The sequence below is a fragment of the Leptomonas pyrrhocoris genome (genome assembly GCF_001293395.1).
Source record: "Leptomonas pyrrhocoris isolate H10 chromosome Unknown, whole genome shotgun sequence".
Taxonomy (NCBI): domain Eukaryota; phylum Euglenozoa; class Kinetoplastea; order Trypanosomatida; family Trypanosomatidae; genus Leptomonas; species Leptomonas pyrrhocoris.
The window spans coordinates 352,867-366,374 of NW_015438361.1; the positions used below are offsets into that span (position 1 = coordinate 352,867).

General features: G+C 46.2%; 4 protein-coding genes across 5 annotated transcripts; all 4 read left to right on the forward strand.

Moving 5' to 3' along the window:
- Positions 1 to 1,704: 1,704 nt before the first annotated feature.
- Positions 1,705 to 3,040, forward strand: ABB37_03250 (putative serine/threonine-protein phosphatase PP1; the record flags this gene model as incomplete). Its single annotated transcript, XM_015800534.1, has 1 exon — positions 1,705 to 3,040. Exon 1 carries the CDS (start codon positions 2,126 to 2,128, stop codon positions 3,038 to 3,040), a length of 915 nt encoding a protein of 304 aa, XP_015660541.1. The 5' UTR covers positions 1,705 to 2,125.
- Positions 3,041 to 4,712: 1,672 nt separating this feature from the next.
- On the forward strand, positions 4,713 to 5,886 carry ABB37_03251 (putative serine/threonine-protein phosphatase PP1; the record flags this gene model as incomplete). The annotated part of the gene is made up of 1 exon (XM_015800535.1): positions 4,713 to 5,886. Exon 1 carries the CDS (start codon positions 4,981 to 4,983, stop codon positions 5,884 to 5,886), a length of 906 nt encoding a protein of 301 aa, XP_015660542.1. The 5' UTR covers positions 4,713 to 4,980.
- Positions 5,887 to 7,917: 2,031 nt separating this feature from the next.
- Positions 7,918 to 8,935, forward strand: ABB37_03252 (putative serine/threonine-protein phosphatase PP1; the record flags this gene model as incomplete). 2 transcript variants are annotated; one of them, XM_015800536.1, is made up of 1 exon in its annotated part: positions 7,918 to 8,935. In XM_015800536.1, the coding sequence occupies exon 1, from the start codon at positions 8,171 to 8,173 to the stop codon at positions 8,933 to 8,935; it is 765 nt and encodes a 254-aa protein (XP_015660543.1). In that variant the 5' UTR covers positions 7,918 to 8,170. The 2 variants fall into 2 exon arrangements, with proteins under 2 accessions (XP_015660543.1, XP_015660544.1); XM_015800537.1 differs by having other exon boundaries at positions 7,968 to 8,935.
- A 2,658-nt stretch (positions 8,936 to 11,593) lies between these two features.
- ABB37_03253 (putative serine/threonine-protein phosphatase PP1) lies at positions 11,594 to 12,508 on the forward strand (the record flags this gene model as incomplete). Its single annotated transcript, XM_015800538.1, has 1 exon — positions 11,594 to 12,508. The coding sequence occupies one exon, from the start codon at positions 11,594 to 11,596 to the stop codon at positions 12,506 to 12,508; it is 915 nt and encodes a 304-aa protein (XP_015660545.1).
- Positions 12,509 to 13,508: the final 1,000 nt, after the last annotated feature.

Here is a 13,508-nt window from a genome sequence, read left to right on the forward strand (position 1 = left end):
ACTGTGCGAGCGCCGCGCTGGTCGTGCGTTATTCGACCTCACATGTGCAATGCTTTTTCTGTTTTACTAGTTTTAATTTCTTTTGCTTTCCTTCTTTGCATAACGGATCTAGCTACGTCCAATTTCTCGTGAGATGAGGAGAATTTCTACTTGAATCTGCCATCGTAGTTTGTGTTCTTTTTATTTATTTACCAAAATATCCTTTTTAGTTTTGCATTCAGTACCTGTTGTTTTTGTTTTTATGAAAGGTTCACTGCTCGATAGATTGTTGGTGATGTGCGTTTAAGCGGAACGGAAATATATGGTAATTGACACTCTCTAGCGTCTTCTCGTGTGGACTTTTTTCCCCTTCATTTTTCATTTTTTGTAGTTTTTTGTTTTGCTCTGGCTTTCTATTACCTAGCTTCTTTGTATGGATTCTATCGATTGTTTTTTCTTTCTTGGCTTTCCTCTTTAGTTTTCTGGTGTTTCCCACACGGCGGAGGCGAAATGCCGTTGGCTGGGTATTTGCGAATCGTGCAGTGGTATTCCGTTCTGTTCTTGTCTACCGCAGACACGAAGCTCTTTGAAAGCTCTCTTTTTTTCCTTTTGGCTGATTTTTGCCTTTTTTTTTAAAGCCTCAGCCGGCGTTTTGTGATGAACTCGCCTTACTCTTTTCATTCTACGTTCTTTTATTTGTTTTTAATGTTGGTAACTTTTTTTTTGGTGCTGCAGGTCGTGGTTTTACTACTATTATTTGTTTGTTTATTTGTACGAATCTTCTCTGGACAGTAATTAGACCGTAACAAAGCTTGTAGGAGAGCCAGCATCGCACTTTTTTTTTTATGTAGAAGAGTGCACAAGTGGCGTGCGTGAGCCTGCACACACGAGAACAGGAAGCTGTCCTTTTTTTTTTACTTTCCTTTGAGGCATCAGGAAACGAGAAAATGCTGATGCGATCAAGCCAGCAGCATGTGCAGGTTTGTCTGGTTTTACTCAGTAAAGAGCGCCCCTCTTCATCTTTTTTCGGTTTTGCTCCTTTACGTTGTATGTACTGCATGCCGTCGTTAGGTAATGAGAATCGCTGTTGCAGTGTGGTGCATATTGTGGATGTAGAAGCCATAGATGCGTATTTAGGTGAACTGCTGCCATCTCATGTTGAAGTGGGTTTTGTGTTTTTGCACTTTTCCTGTTGTTTTTGTTTTTTTTCTTCCTTCTCTCTCCTTTCGTTCCGCTGCTGACACACATGCGTTGCCTACACGCAACCCGAACTACGCGGAGCAGCGAAACAGCGACCAAAATGTATAGTGGAGCGGAGCACGAAGATTGATTCGTTTTTTTTTCTCTCTTTCTTTCTTCGTCGACCGCAACGAAGGTAGGAAGGGATCACAGGGGTAGCCGACGTTTATTACCTTCAGACGCGTGCTCGCAAGCACGACGCATCAAGAAGCACACACACCAAAGAGAAAGAAAGGAAAAAAGGAAGGATGGTCGAGCCCAGAGCTTCTGGCTATTACGGCTGCGAAGCGCCGACTATGAATGTTTGTATTTTATGTAAGAGTCCTATGAAAGAGCTGGAGGAGATAGAAGATTCCAAAAAGAGACCTTTGTCATTCCCGTTTAACGAACGAGTTCCTTCCCTGCATCTTCTTGCCTTTTTCCCTCTGCTCTTTTGTCACAACTCACTACGTCCTCCGTTTTTCTTTTTCTTTTTGTCCTGCTTGCAGTGTTGAGAAGTCTCAAGGACTCATCGGTACGTCTTGCAGACAAGCTGTCTTGCACATCACCAGCAACAACCAAGGAGGAAATACACCTTACCTCACGCTGCATACTCGCTGATTCTTGTGGCAAAAATATATATATAAGAAGGTGCGAAAGTTCGTATAAACTCACCCGGAGTTCTTTAAGCGGAAGTGGGTGCTTTCCAAAAGCCCTTACACATTACCTCTTTGTTTTTCTTTTAATATTTCTGACCTTTTATTATTATTGTACTTACAGACGAGTTATCTTTTGCTTTCTATCCATAAGCGGTTGTTCACCAACAGCAACAAAAGGAGAACGAGAAGTCTCCAAAGGCGCTTGGTGGCATATCGAGCTTAGGTAGAGCGCGAACTCCCCTCCCCACAGAAGAGAGAAAAAAAGGAAAATGCCTCCAACAACGTCCACCGCGTCGTTGTCGGTACCACAGATGCTCATTGAGCGACTTCTGGCTGTCCGCAACATACCCATTCAGCGACAGGTGCTCATCCGTGAGGAGGATATCAAGGTGGTCTTGGGGCTTGTGCGGGAGATTTTTATGGCGCAGCCGATGCTGCTAGAGATTCGCCCACCGGTGCGCGTGTGTGGTGACACACACGGCCAGTACTACGATCTCCTCCGCATTTATGAGAAGTGTGGCTTCCCTCCGTACTCGAACTACCTGTTCCTTGGCGACTACGTGGACCGCGGCCACCATAGTGTAGAAACGATCATGCTGCAGTTCTGCTACAAGATCATCTACCCCGAGAACTTCTTTCTCCTGCGCGGCAACCACGAGTGCGCCAGTATTAATCGCATCTACGGCTTCTTCGATGATGTGAAGCGCCGGTACAACATCAAGCTCTTTAAAGCCTTTACGGATGTATTCAACACGATGCCTGTGTGCTGCGTGATTAGCGAAAAGATAATCTGTATGCACGGCGGTCTTAGTCCGGACCTCACGAGTCTTAGCTCGGTTAATGAGATTATGCGTCCATGTGATGTCCCCGATCGCGGTATCCTGTGCGACATCTTGTGGGCTGACCCAGAAAGCGAAGTTCGAGGTTTCTTAGAGAGCGACCGCGGCGTGAGCTACCTGTTCGGCGAGGACATCGTGAACGACTTCCTGGACATGGTAGACATGGATTTGATTGTGCGGGCGCATCAGGTAGTTCAACGCGGATATGAGTTTTTCGCGAGCCGCCAGCTGGTGACGGTGTTCTCTGCACCGAACTACTGCGGCGAGTTCGACAACGACGCTGCCGTGATGACGATCGACGACAAGCTGCAGTGCTCCTTCCTGATTATTCCCGCCATGAAGTAGTCACAAATCCCATTTGTTATTTTGTCTCCTCGCATCCATTACTTCACCTTGTTTGTAAAGTAACGGGCTCATTGCAACCGCGTTTCGAGCGCATCTTCTGTATTCTCTTTTCGATTGACGCATGACAACCCTCTTTTTTTTCCCGTTTCTTTTCCTCTCATTTCTGAGACGCCACATTTTTTTATTCTTGTGAACTTCACAACCTAACTGTTAGCTGCTTTTGTGGTTGTGTCTATAACTGTTTTTTTTCCTTTCTCTTTATTGTTGGTGTCGGGGTTTTGTCTACACTCCTTTTTCTATTTCTATACGTCATCACTGCGCATGTGCTTTCCTCAAGGTGCAGTGGTATCCCAACCTTTTTTCCTCTCCTGTGTGGTCACACCTACTTCACTTTCGCTCATGCACCGGACTCAAATTAGTAATATCATTATTCTTTCTTTAGAATAGCGTGATGTGGTGTTGCAGCCCCGTTGCCGTCTCTCGCTTCTAATGAGTGGGGGTGACGGCGTGCATCGTGTGGGCGGATGCGCCGCATTTTTCATTTGGTGTTGCTGTGCTGCTGCGTGTTCCTCTCCTTTCATTTTTGTCTATTTGAGAGAAGGAGGACGAACTGCTTCTACCTTGGCTCGACCATAGTTTTTTTTTCTTCTGCTTTCCCTTCCCGTGTCGAGCAATCTCCGCTGCTGTGCTCCGAGTTTTACTGGAATCATAACAATAACTAAAGAGGAGGAGAATAACAAACCTAGGTGCTATACATGAAGGAAGAGGTGATGGAGAGGGAGGGAGTGGAAGAAAATGGCGAGCTTACACGCAAAGCAGACTTTAAAGGTGTGAGTGTGGGGCGATTGTTTTCCTTTCAGTAAACATCTAGGTAGTGAGGTGAAAAGGGAACCTCCTATCTAGGCTCGCATTGTCAGCTTTATTTAATTCCCTCCGTCTTTCTTCCTCACGTAAGCTTTTTTTTTTCAATTCTATTTTGTATCCAGACCGTACATTACCTTTCCCTCTTTTCCTTGTATGTTTGTTGCTAAGAAATACCCGCTTTTTTCTGGTCTTTTTATACTTCACGATTAAAGGTGAACTGTTGAGCGAGAGAGGAAGAAACTGCGTATGTGTATTCCATGTTGTTTTGTCTTTTTAAATGTTTGCTTTTCACGTGGCGACCTCTTTGATATTCAAGAAATGCACGTGTATTCCAGATAGAGAAGAGATGTATATTAATATACATTGGAGATACACAATGTACTCGACAAGCACACACACACACACACACACACACCAAAAAAAGAAGCTCTCAGCTCAAATCAATGAAGTACAGTGCGCGGACACAAGTGGAGGAATCTCATTTGAAGGAAAAAAACCCCGAGGAAGGATGCTCGAGTTGTGTGATCCGCCGCATGAGAGACAAAGCCTCGGGGGAAAAGGCTTTGACCGGTGCTGCGTAATGAAAAGAAGAAGAGAAGTGCGGGTTGGAGAAGCCGCATGCCATGATGAGAGGAAAAACTCTTCGTGCTTTCTACGTTTGGCTTCTGCGGAGCATCGTATCCCTCACACTCACACACAACAAGAACCACCAACAAAAACAACGTTGGTGAGTAACTCAATGCTCACATTCCACGCTAAATGAAATTGAACCTCTGCTCCCCATATCGCCTCGTCATCGTCGTTCATGAGTTGTTGATTGCAATCTCTCCTGCCTCACTCTGCTGTCTTGTCTTGGCGGCAACACAGCAACCACATCTATTCTTCGTGCTGTGGAGCGTCAAACCCTCACACACCTGTAACGCTCGCGTACACGCATCCCCCCAAAAACGTGAGCAAGCAGTCTTTTCTAAATATCTGCCCTCACTTTAAGCATTCCTGCACGTTAATTGATACCCGTAAATCACCGCCAGGCGGATTTAATAGCCCTCCAAAACATCAACGACTGAAGGCCGAAAATGAATCAGTCAGTGCTGCCGTTAGTTCAGAGCCTGGTGGAGAAGATGCTCACGGCGCGGGACACGCGCATCCAGCGCCAAATTCTAATAAAAGAAGAAGAAATACGGACTGTTTTACGGGTGGTGCGAGAAGTCTTTATGTCTCAGCCGATGCTGCTAGAGATTCGCCCACCGGTGCGCGTGTGTGGTGACACGCACGGCCAGTACTACGATCTCCTCCGCATTTATGAGAAGTGTGGCTTCCCTCCGTACTCGAACTACCTGTTCCTTGGCGACTACGTAGACCGCGGCAAGCACAGCATTGAAACGATCATGCTGCAGTTCTGCTACAAGATCATCTACCCCGAGAACTTCTTTCTCCTGCGCGGCAACCACGAGTGCGCTAGTATCAATAAGATGTACGGCTTCTTCGATGACGTGAAGCGCCGGTACAACATCAAGCTCTTTAAGACCTTTACGGATGTATTCAACACGATGCCTGTGTGCTGCGTTATTAGTGAGCGGATAATCTGTATGCACGGCGGCCTTAGTCCGGACTTGACATCTGTCGGTGCCGTCCTTGACATCGATCGCCCATGTGATGTCCCCGATCGCGGTATCCTGTGCGACCTGCTGTGGGCTGACCCGGAGGATGACGTGCAGGGCTTCTTAGAGAGCGACCGCGGCGTGAGCTACCTGTTCGGCGAGGACATCGTGAACGACTTCCTGGACATGGTAGACATGGATTTGATTGTGCGAGCGCACCAGGTGATGGAGCGCGGGTACGGGTTCTTTGCGAGCCGCCAGCTGGTGACGGTGTTCTCTGCACCGAACTACTGCGGCGAGTTCGACAACGACGCTGCCGTGATGACGATCGACGACAAGCTGCAGTGCTCCTTCCTGATTATTCCCGCTTCTAAGTCGTAGGAGACGACAGCATGGTGGGTGCTGTGACAACGCTATTTTACGTTACAGTTGAACGTTCGCAGGGGTTCTTTTTCTTCTTTGTGCGTAACTCCACAACTTCTGTTTTTCTACTCAACACCCGGTCTTGATTTATTATTTCTGTCGTTTTCATTCTTGTACTTTGTTGTCGGTGTGTCTCGAAAGGGTTGGTAATCTTGTGGCAACTGTGGAGGATGTCAGTTGTCCCACCGCGTGAACCTTTCTTCACTTATCCGTGCATGATCACTGAAGATGAACGAGTACGAACTAACGTAGAGTTTTCTACTCTTCAAGATGGTGCTTGATTCACAAAGCGTTTAGTGTTTTTTTTCTCTTAAATAGCATTTTTGTTTTCGAAGTGTATCCTTTCTCTTGTTGTGTGCTGCATTTCTTTCGTCCTGGAAATACGTCTCGTTTCTTTTTTTGGTATGGGACGGGTTGTGTGTATGTGGGTCGTTAAGTGATCCCGTTTGTTTGCATCTTCTTCTTCTTTCTGGTTTTATCAGGTTTGTGTATGTGTGTGTGTGAACATTCTTATGTCTGTATGATCTTGTTTTCTCTTTCTCTTGTACCTCCAGTTATCGACAGCACTGCTGTGCGTGAATTTGTACCCGAAGTGAAGTACTTCGTGTGTGTTGACCAGGTGTTTGGCGCGGTGTTTCGTAAGTTGCACATTGGTTTTCTTTTGTTCCTATTTTTATCCTTTTCCTTTAGTGCTTCGGTTCCTTTGAATGCTGTGTAAAAGGAAAATCGTTTTTTTTTTCCCGTGTTGATGTATGTATGTATCTATTGTTTGTTAAGCGTAACAACCCCGTTGCAGCTCATTGTGTTTGCTAAGGAGAACTGTGTGTATTAGTCTTAAAGGGCTGCTTAGATGATCGACAACCGCTCTTCCCTTTTGTTTTCTTCAGTTGAAGACGTTTTATTTTTTCTCTCGTATTTTAGTCCTCCTTCTTCCTGTGTGGCCCTGCTTTAACGGTCTTCTTTGCGCCGTTATGCTATCCGCATCAACAATCGTGTTGTTCTCTCTTTTTTGTGGGGTTTTCTTTCTGATGGAGGAAGAGTTGTCTTGAACGTATTTTTGGTCCCAGACCTGATTTTTTTTTCCTTTTAAGCTTCTTGCTCTTCGCATCGTTACGGGAGGAGAAGAGGCTTTACAACACGCACATGTTTGGCGTCGCCTTCGCGCAAGCGTCTTGCGCTTACTAGGGCCAATCCCGTACGGAGTCTATTCCGCTCTGTAGTGTTAATTATATAATGATTAATTGATTCTTTTGTTTTCCTCTTTTTTGCGGACGCTCACCGCAGTGACGACGGCGGACATAGGTTGTGCTTTTCTTCGCTCTTGCGTTTCCAGACTTCTCTCACGCACAGCGTGTCCTGCGTACGACGCGGCTTTTTGTATCGGTGCGGTCCTTTTTTTTCTCTCACCTTTTTTTTTCAGATCATCTTTTCATTTCTTATCTTTTTTTTTTAATATTTATTTGGAATGGTGCGAATGTTTGACACTTCTGAATGCGAAGAGGAGCGAATAAACGAGGTGAATACCACTTTCGGAGGCTGCTTTTCTTTTCTTTTTCTTTTTTTTCTGGAGTGTGTTTGTTATGACTACTTTTAGAGGTGCCTCATTTTTTGCTGGGAGAAAAATTTGCGAATAAAAAATTTAGGATTTTGATTTATATGGAAAACTTGCGTTAGTCCTCGAGCAACACGCAAACACACAGACACACACACACACACAAGCACACAAACAATTCCTTCAACGCGATCGCTTTGCCGCGCACCGACTCTATGCTCTCTGCTGTCCTCCCTTCGCAACACTCTAAGTCGTCGACTCTGACTGCTGCGCGGTCGCTTTTTGCGTGCCTCTCTGCGGAAATGAAAGCCGCTTTTCCGGCCTGGTGCGTTAAACCGCCGAAGGAGGTGAAAGCCAGCAGCAGTCCAAACTAACTCGCAGTTGTACCTCTTCACTCGTTGGTTTTTTCCACTCTTCGTTCTGTGATTTGGATTGCTAGTCATTGACGCAAATGTACTCATTCGGTCAACCCAAATAATAATTAAAAAGAAGCATTGCGCAAGCATACGCACACGCACTCACAAGAAAGGGGGCAAAACACCACTCGTCATGAGCAGCCCTGCGAAAGTCTCTACGTTTCAGGGGCTGGCGGAGCGATTGGTTACTCAAAAGACGGACCCAACTCATCCTTATATTTTGGTCAAGGAGGAGTAGATCCGTGCCGTACTCACCGAGGTGCGGGAGATTTTTATGTCTCAGCTGATGCTGCTAGAGATTCGCCCACCGGTGCGCGTGTGTGGTGACACGCACGGCCAGTACTACGATCTCCTCCGCATTTATGAGAAGTGTGGCTTCCCTCCGTACTCGAACTACCTGTTCCTTGGCGACTACGTAGACCGCGGCAAGCACAGCATTGAAACGATCATGCTGCAGTTCTGCTACAAGATCATCTACCCCGAGAACTTCTTTCTCCTGCGCGGCAACCACGAGTGCGCCAGTATTAATCGCATCTACGGCTTCTTCGATGACGTGAAGCGCCGATACAACATGCGCCTGTTGAAAGCTTTCACGGATGTATTCAACACGATGCCTGTGTGCTGCGTGATTAGCGAAAAGATAATCTGTATGCACGGCGGCCTTAGTCCGGACTTGACATCTGTCGGTGCCGTCCTTGACATCGATCGCCCATGTGATGTCCCCGATCGCGGTATCCTGTGCGACCTGCTGTGGGCTGACCCGGAGGATGACGTGCAGGGCTTCTTAGAGAGCGACCGCGGCGTGAGCTACCTGTTCGGCGAGGACATCGTGAACGACTTCCTGGACATGGTAGACATGGATTTGATTGTGCGAGCGCACCAGGTGATGGAGCGCGGGTACGGGTTCTTTGCGAGCCGCCAGCTGGTGACGGTGTTCTCTGCACCGAACTACTGCGGCGAGTTCGACAACGACGCTGCCGTGATGACGATCGACGACAAGCTGCAGTGCTCCTTCCTGATTATTCCCGCCTTTCGATAGGCAGAAAACTATTACCAGCGCGTGTTCCCCTAACGAAGCCGACGGCGGCCGGAGCAGCTTTTTTCGCGGCGGAAAAGGAGAGGAACTCAACAGGCAGTATAGTAAAGTAGAAAGCACTGTCCCGGCGTTCTCAGCTGATGAGAGGTTGCGATGAGGAGTGCATTTGGTTTCCAAAGGCATATACTGCTGAAGCTCGTTAGAAGCCAGCTTAGAAACTGGCAAACCTGCTATTTTATTTTATTCTTCGTTGCTGCTTTCTGTTTCTCGAAAAGAAATGGCACGAGTAAAACTTTCCGGCAGATGCGATGGTGCGCGCAGCCAGAGGAAGACTGCTTGTGCCCTCTACGCCTTTTCAATTGTATTATTAGCCCCAACTATCTCTCCTTGTTCTTTTTTCTGATGATTTATCTCTCGTTTTAAAAAGGAAAGAAGAACTGCTCTAATCGTATTTTATTTCACGTCAGTGAATCGTCATTTTAGGGATGAAAGAAAGGGTGTTCGTGACACGCCAAAAAGGCAAAGAGAAGGCGGTCACTGTGCGAGCGCCGCGCTGGTCGTGCGTTATTCGACCTCACATGTGCAATGCTTTTTCTGTTTTACTAGTTTTAATTTCTTTTGCTTTCCTTCTTTGCATAACGGATCTAGCTACGTCCAATTTCTCGTGAGATGAGGAGAATTTCTACTTGAATCTGCCATCGTAGTTTGTGTTCTTTTTATTTATTTACCAAAATATCCTTTTTAGTTTTGCATTCAGTACCTGTTGTTTTTGTTTTTATGAAAGGTTCACTGCTCGATAGATTGTTGGTGATGTGCGTTTAAGCGGAACGGAAATATATGGTAATTGACACTCTCTAGCGTCTTCTCGTGTGGACTTTTTTCCCCTTCATTTTTCATTTTTTGTAGTTTTTTGTTTTGCTCTGGCTTTCTATTACCTAGCTTCTTTGTATGGATTCTATCGATTGTTTTTTCTTTCTTGGCTTTCCTCTTTAGTTTTCTGGTGTTTCCCACACGGCGGAGGCGAAATGCCGTTGGCTGGGTATTTGCGAATCGTGCAGTGGTATTCCGTTCTGTTCTTGTCTACCGCAGACACGAAGCTCTTTGAAAGCTCTCTTTTTTTCCTTTTGGCTGATTTTTGCCTTTTTTTTTAAAGCCTCAGCCGGCGTTTTGTGATGAACTCGCCTTACTCTTTTCATTCTACGTTCTTTTATTTGTTTTTAATGTTGGTAACTTTTTTTTTGGTGCTGCAGGTCGTGGTTTTACTACTATTATTTGTTTGTTTATTTGTACGAATCTTCTCTGGACAGTAATTAGACCGTAACAAAGCTTGTAGGAGAGCCAGCATCGCACTTTTTTTTTTATGTAGAAGAGTGCACAAGTGGCGTGCGTGAGCCTGCACACACGAGAACAGGAAGCTGTCCTTTTTTTTTTACTTTCCTTTGAGGCATCAGGAAACGAGAAAATGCTGATGCGATCAAGCCAGCAGCATGTGCAGGTTTGTCTGGTTTTACTCAGTAAAGAGCGCCCCTCTTCATCTTTTTTCGGTTTTGCTCCTTTACGTTGTATGTACTGCATGCCGTCGTTAGGTAATGAGAATCGCTGTTGCAGTGTGGTGCATATTGTGGATGTAGAAGCCATAGATGCGTATTTAGGTGAACTGCTGCCATCTCATGTTGAAGTGGGTTTTGTGTTTTTGCACTTTTCCTGTTGTTTTTGTTTTTTTTCTTCCTTCTCTCTCCTTTCGTTCCGCTGCTGACACACATGCGTTGCCTACACGCAACCCGAACTACGCGGAGCAGCGAAACAGCGACCAAAATGTATAGTGGAGCGGAGCACGAAGATTGATTCGTTTTTTTTTCTCTCTTTCTTTCTTCGTCGACCGCAACGAAGGTAGGAAGGGATCACAGGGGTAGCCGACGTTTATTACCTTCAGACGCGTGCTCGCAAGCACGACGCATCAAGAAGCACACACACCAAAGAGAAAGAAAGGAAAAAAGGAAGGATGGTCGAGCCCAGAGCTTCTGGCTATTACGGCTGCGAAGCGCCGACTATGAATGTTTGTATTTTATGTAAGAGTCCTATGAAAGAGCTGGAGGAGATAGAAGATTCCAAAAAGAGACCTTTGTCATTCCCGTTTAACGAACGAGTTCCTTCCCTGCATCTTCTTGCCTTTTTCCCTCTGCTCTTTTGTCACAACTCACTACGTCCTCCGTTTTTCTTTTTCTTTTTGTCCTGCTTGCAGTGTTGAGAAGTCTCAAGGACTCATCGGTACGTCTTGCAGACAAGCTGTCTTGCACATCACCAGCAACAACCAAGGAGGAAATACACCTTACCTCACGCTGCATACTCGCTGATTCTTGTGGCAAAAATATATATATAAGAAGGTGCGAAAGTTCGTATAAACTCACCCGGAGTTCTTTAAGCGGAAGTGGGTGCTTTCCAAAAGCCCTTACACATTACCTCTTTGTTTTTCTTTTAATATTTCTGACCTTTTATTATTATTGTACTTACAGACGAGTTATCTTTTGCTTTCTATCCATAAGCGGTTGTTCACCAACAGCAACAAAAGGAGAACGAGAAGTCTCCAAAGGCGCTTGGTGGCATATCGAGCTTAGGTAGAGCGCGAACTCCCCTCCCCACAGAAGAGAGAAAAAAAGGAAAATGCCTCCAACAACGTCCACCGCGTCGTTGTCGGTACCACAGATGCTCATTGAGCGACTTCTGGCTGTCCGCAACATACCCATTCAGCGACAGGTGCTCATCCGTGAGGAGGATATCAAGGTGGTCTTGGGGCTTGTGCGGGAGATTTTTATGGCGCAGCCGATGCTGCTAGAGATTCGCCCACCGGTGCGCGTGTGTGGTGACACACACGGCCAGTACTACGATCTCCTCCGCATTTATGAGAAGTGTGGCTTCCCTCCGTACTCGAACTACCTGTTCCTTGGCGACTACGTGGACCGCGGCCACCATAGTGTAGAAACGATCATGCTGCAGTTCTGCTACAAGATCATCTACCCCGAGAACTTCTTTCTCCTGCGCGGCAACCACGAGTGCGCCAGTATTAATCGCATCTACGGCTTCTTCGATGATGTGAAGCGCCGGTACAACATCAAGCTCTTTAAAGCCTTTACGGATGTATTCAACACGATGCCTGTGTGCTGCGTGATTAGCGAAAAGATAATCTGTATGCACGGCGGTCTTAGTCCGGACCTCACGAGTCTTAGCTCGGTTAATGAGATTATGCGTCCATGTGATGTCCCCGATCGCGGTATCCTGTGCGACATCTTGTGGGCTGACCCAGAAAGCGAAGTTCGAGGTTTCTTAGAGAGCGACCGCGGCGTGAGCTACCTGTTCGGCGAGGACATCGTGAACGACTTCCTGGACATGGTAGACATGGATTTGATTGTGCGGGCGCATCAGGTAGTTCAACGCGGATATGAGTTTTTCGCGAGCCGCCAGCTGGTGACGGTGTTCTCTGCACCGAACTACTGCGGCGAGTTCGACAACGACGCTGCCGTGATGACGATCGACGACAAGCTGCAGTGCTCCTTCCTGATTATTCCCGCCATGAAGTAGTCACAAATCCCATTTGTTATTTTGTCTCCTCGCATCCATTACTTCACCTTGTTTGTAAAGTAACGGGCTCATTGCAACCGCGTTTCGAGCGCATCTTCTGTATTCTCTTTTCGATTGACGCATGACAACCCTCTTTTTTTTCCCGTTTCTTTTCCTCTCATTTCTGAGACGCCACATTTTTTTATTCTTGTGAACTTCACAACCTAACTGTTAGCTGCTTTTGTGGTTGTGTCTATAACTGTTTTTTTTCCTTTCTCTTTATTGTTGGTGTCGGGGTTTTGTCTACACTCCTTTTTCTATTTCTATACGTCATCACTGCGCATGTGCTTTCCTCAAGGTGCAGTGGTATCCCAACCTTTTTTCCTCTCCTGTGTGGTCACACCTACTTCACTTTCGCTCATGCACCGGACTCAAATTAGTAATATCATTATTCTTTCTTTAGAATAGCGTGATGTGGTGTTGCAGCCCCGTTGCCGTCTCTCGCTTCTAATGAGTGGGGGTGACGGCGTGCATCGTGTGGGCGGATGCGCCGCATTTTTCATTTGGTGTTGCTGTGCTGCTGCGTGTTCCTCTCCTTTCATTTTTGTCTATTTGAGAGAAGGAGGACGAACTGCTTCTACCTTGGCTCGACCATAGTTTTTTTTTCTTCTGCTTTCCCTTCCCGTGTCGAGCAATCTCCGCTGCTGTGCTCCGAGTTTTACTGGAATCATAACAATAACTAAAGAGGAGGAGAATAACAAACCTAGGTGCTATACATGAAGGAAGAGGTGATGGAGAGGGAGGGAGTGGAAGAAAATGGCGAGCTTACACGCAAAGCAGACTTTAAAGGTGTGAGTGTGGGGCGATTGTTTTCCTTTCAGTAAACATCTAGGTAGTGAGGTGAAAAGGGAACCTCCTATCTAGGCTCGCATTGTCAGCTTTATTTAATTCCCTCCGTCTTTCTTCCTCACGTAAGCTTTTTTTTTTCAATTCTATTTTGTATCCAGACCGTACATTACCT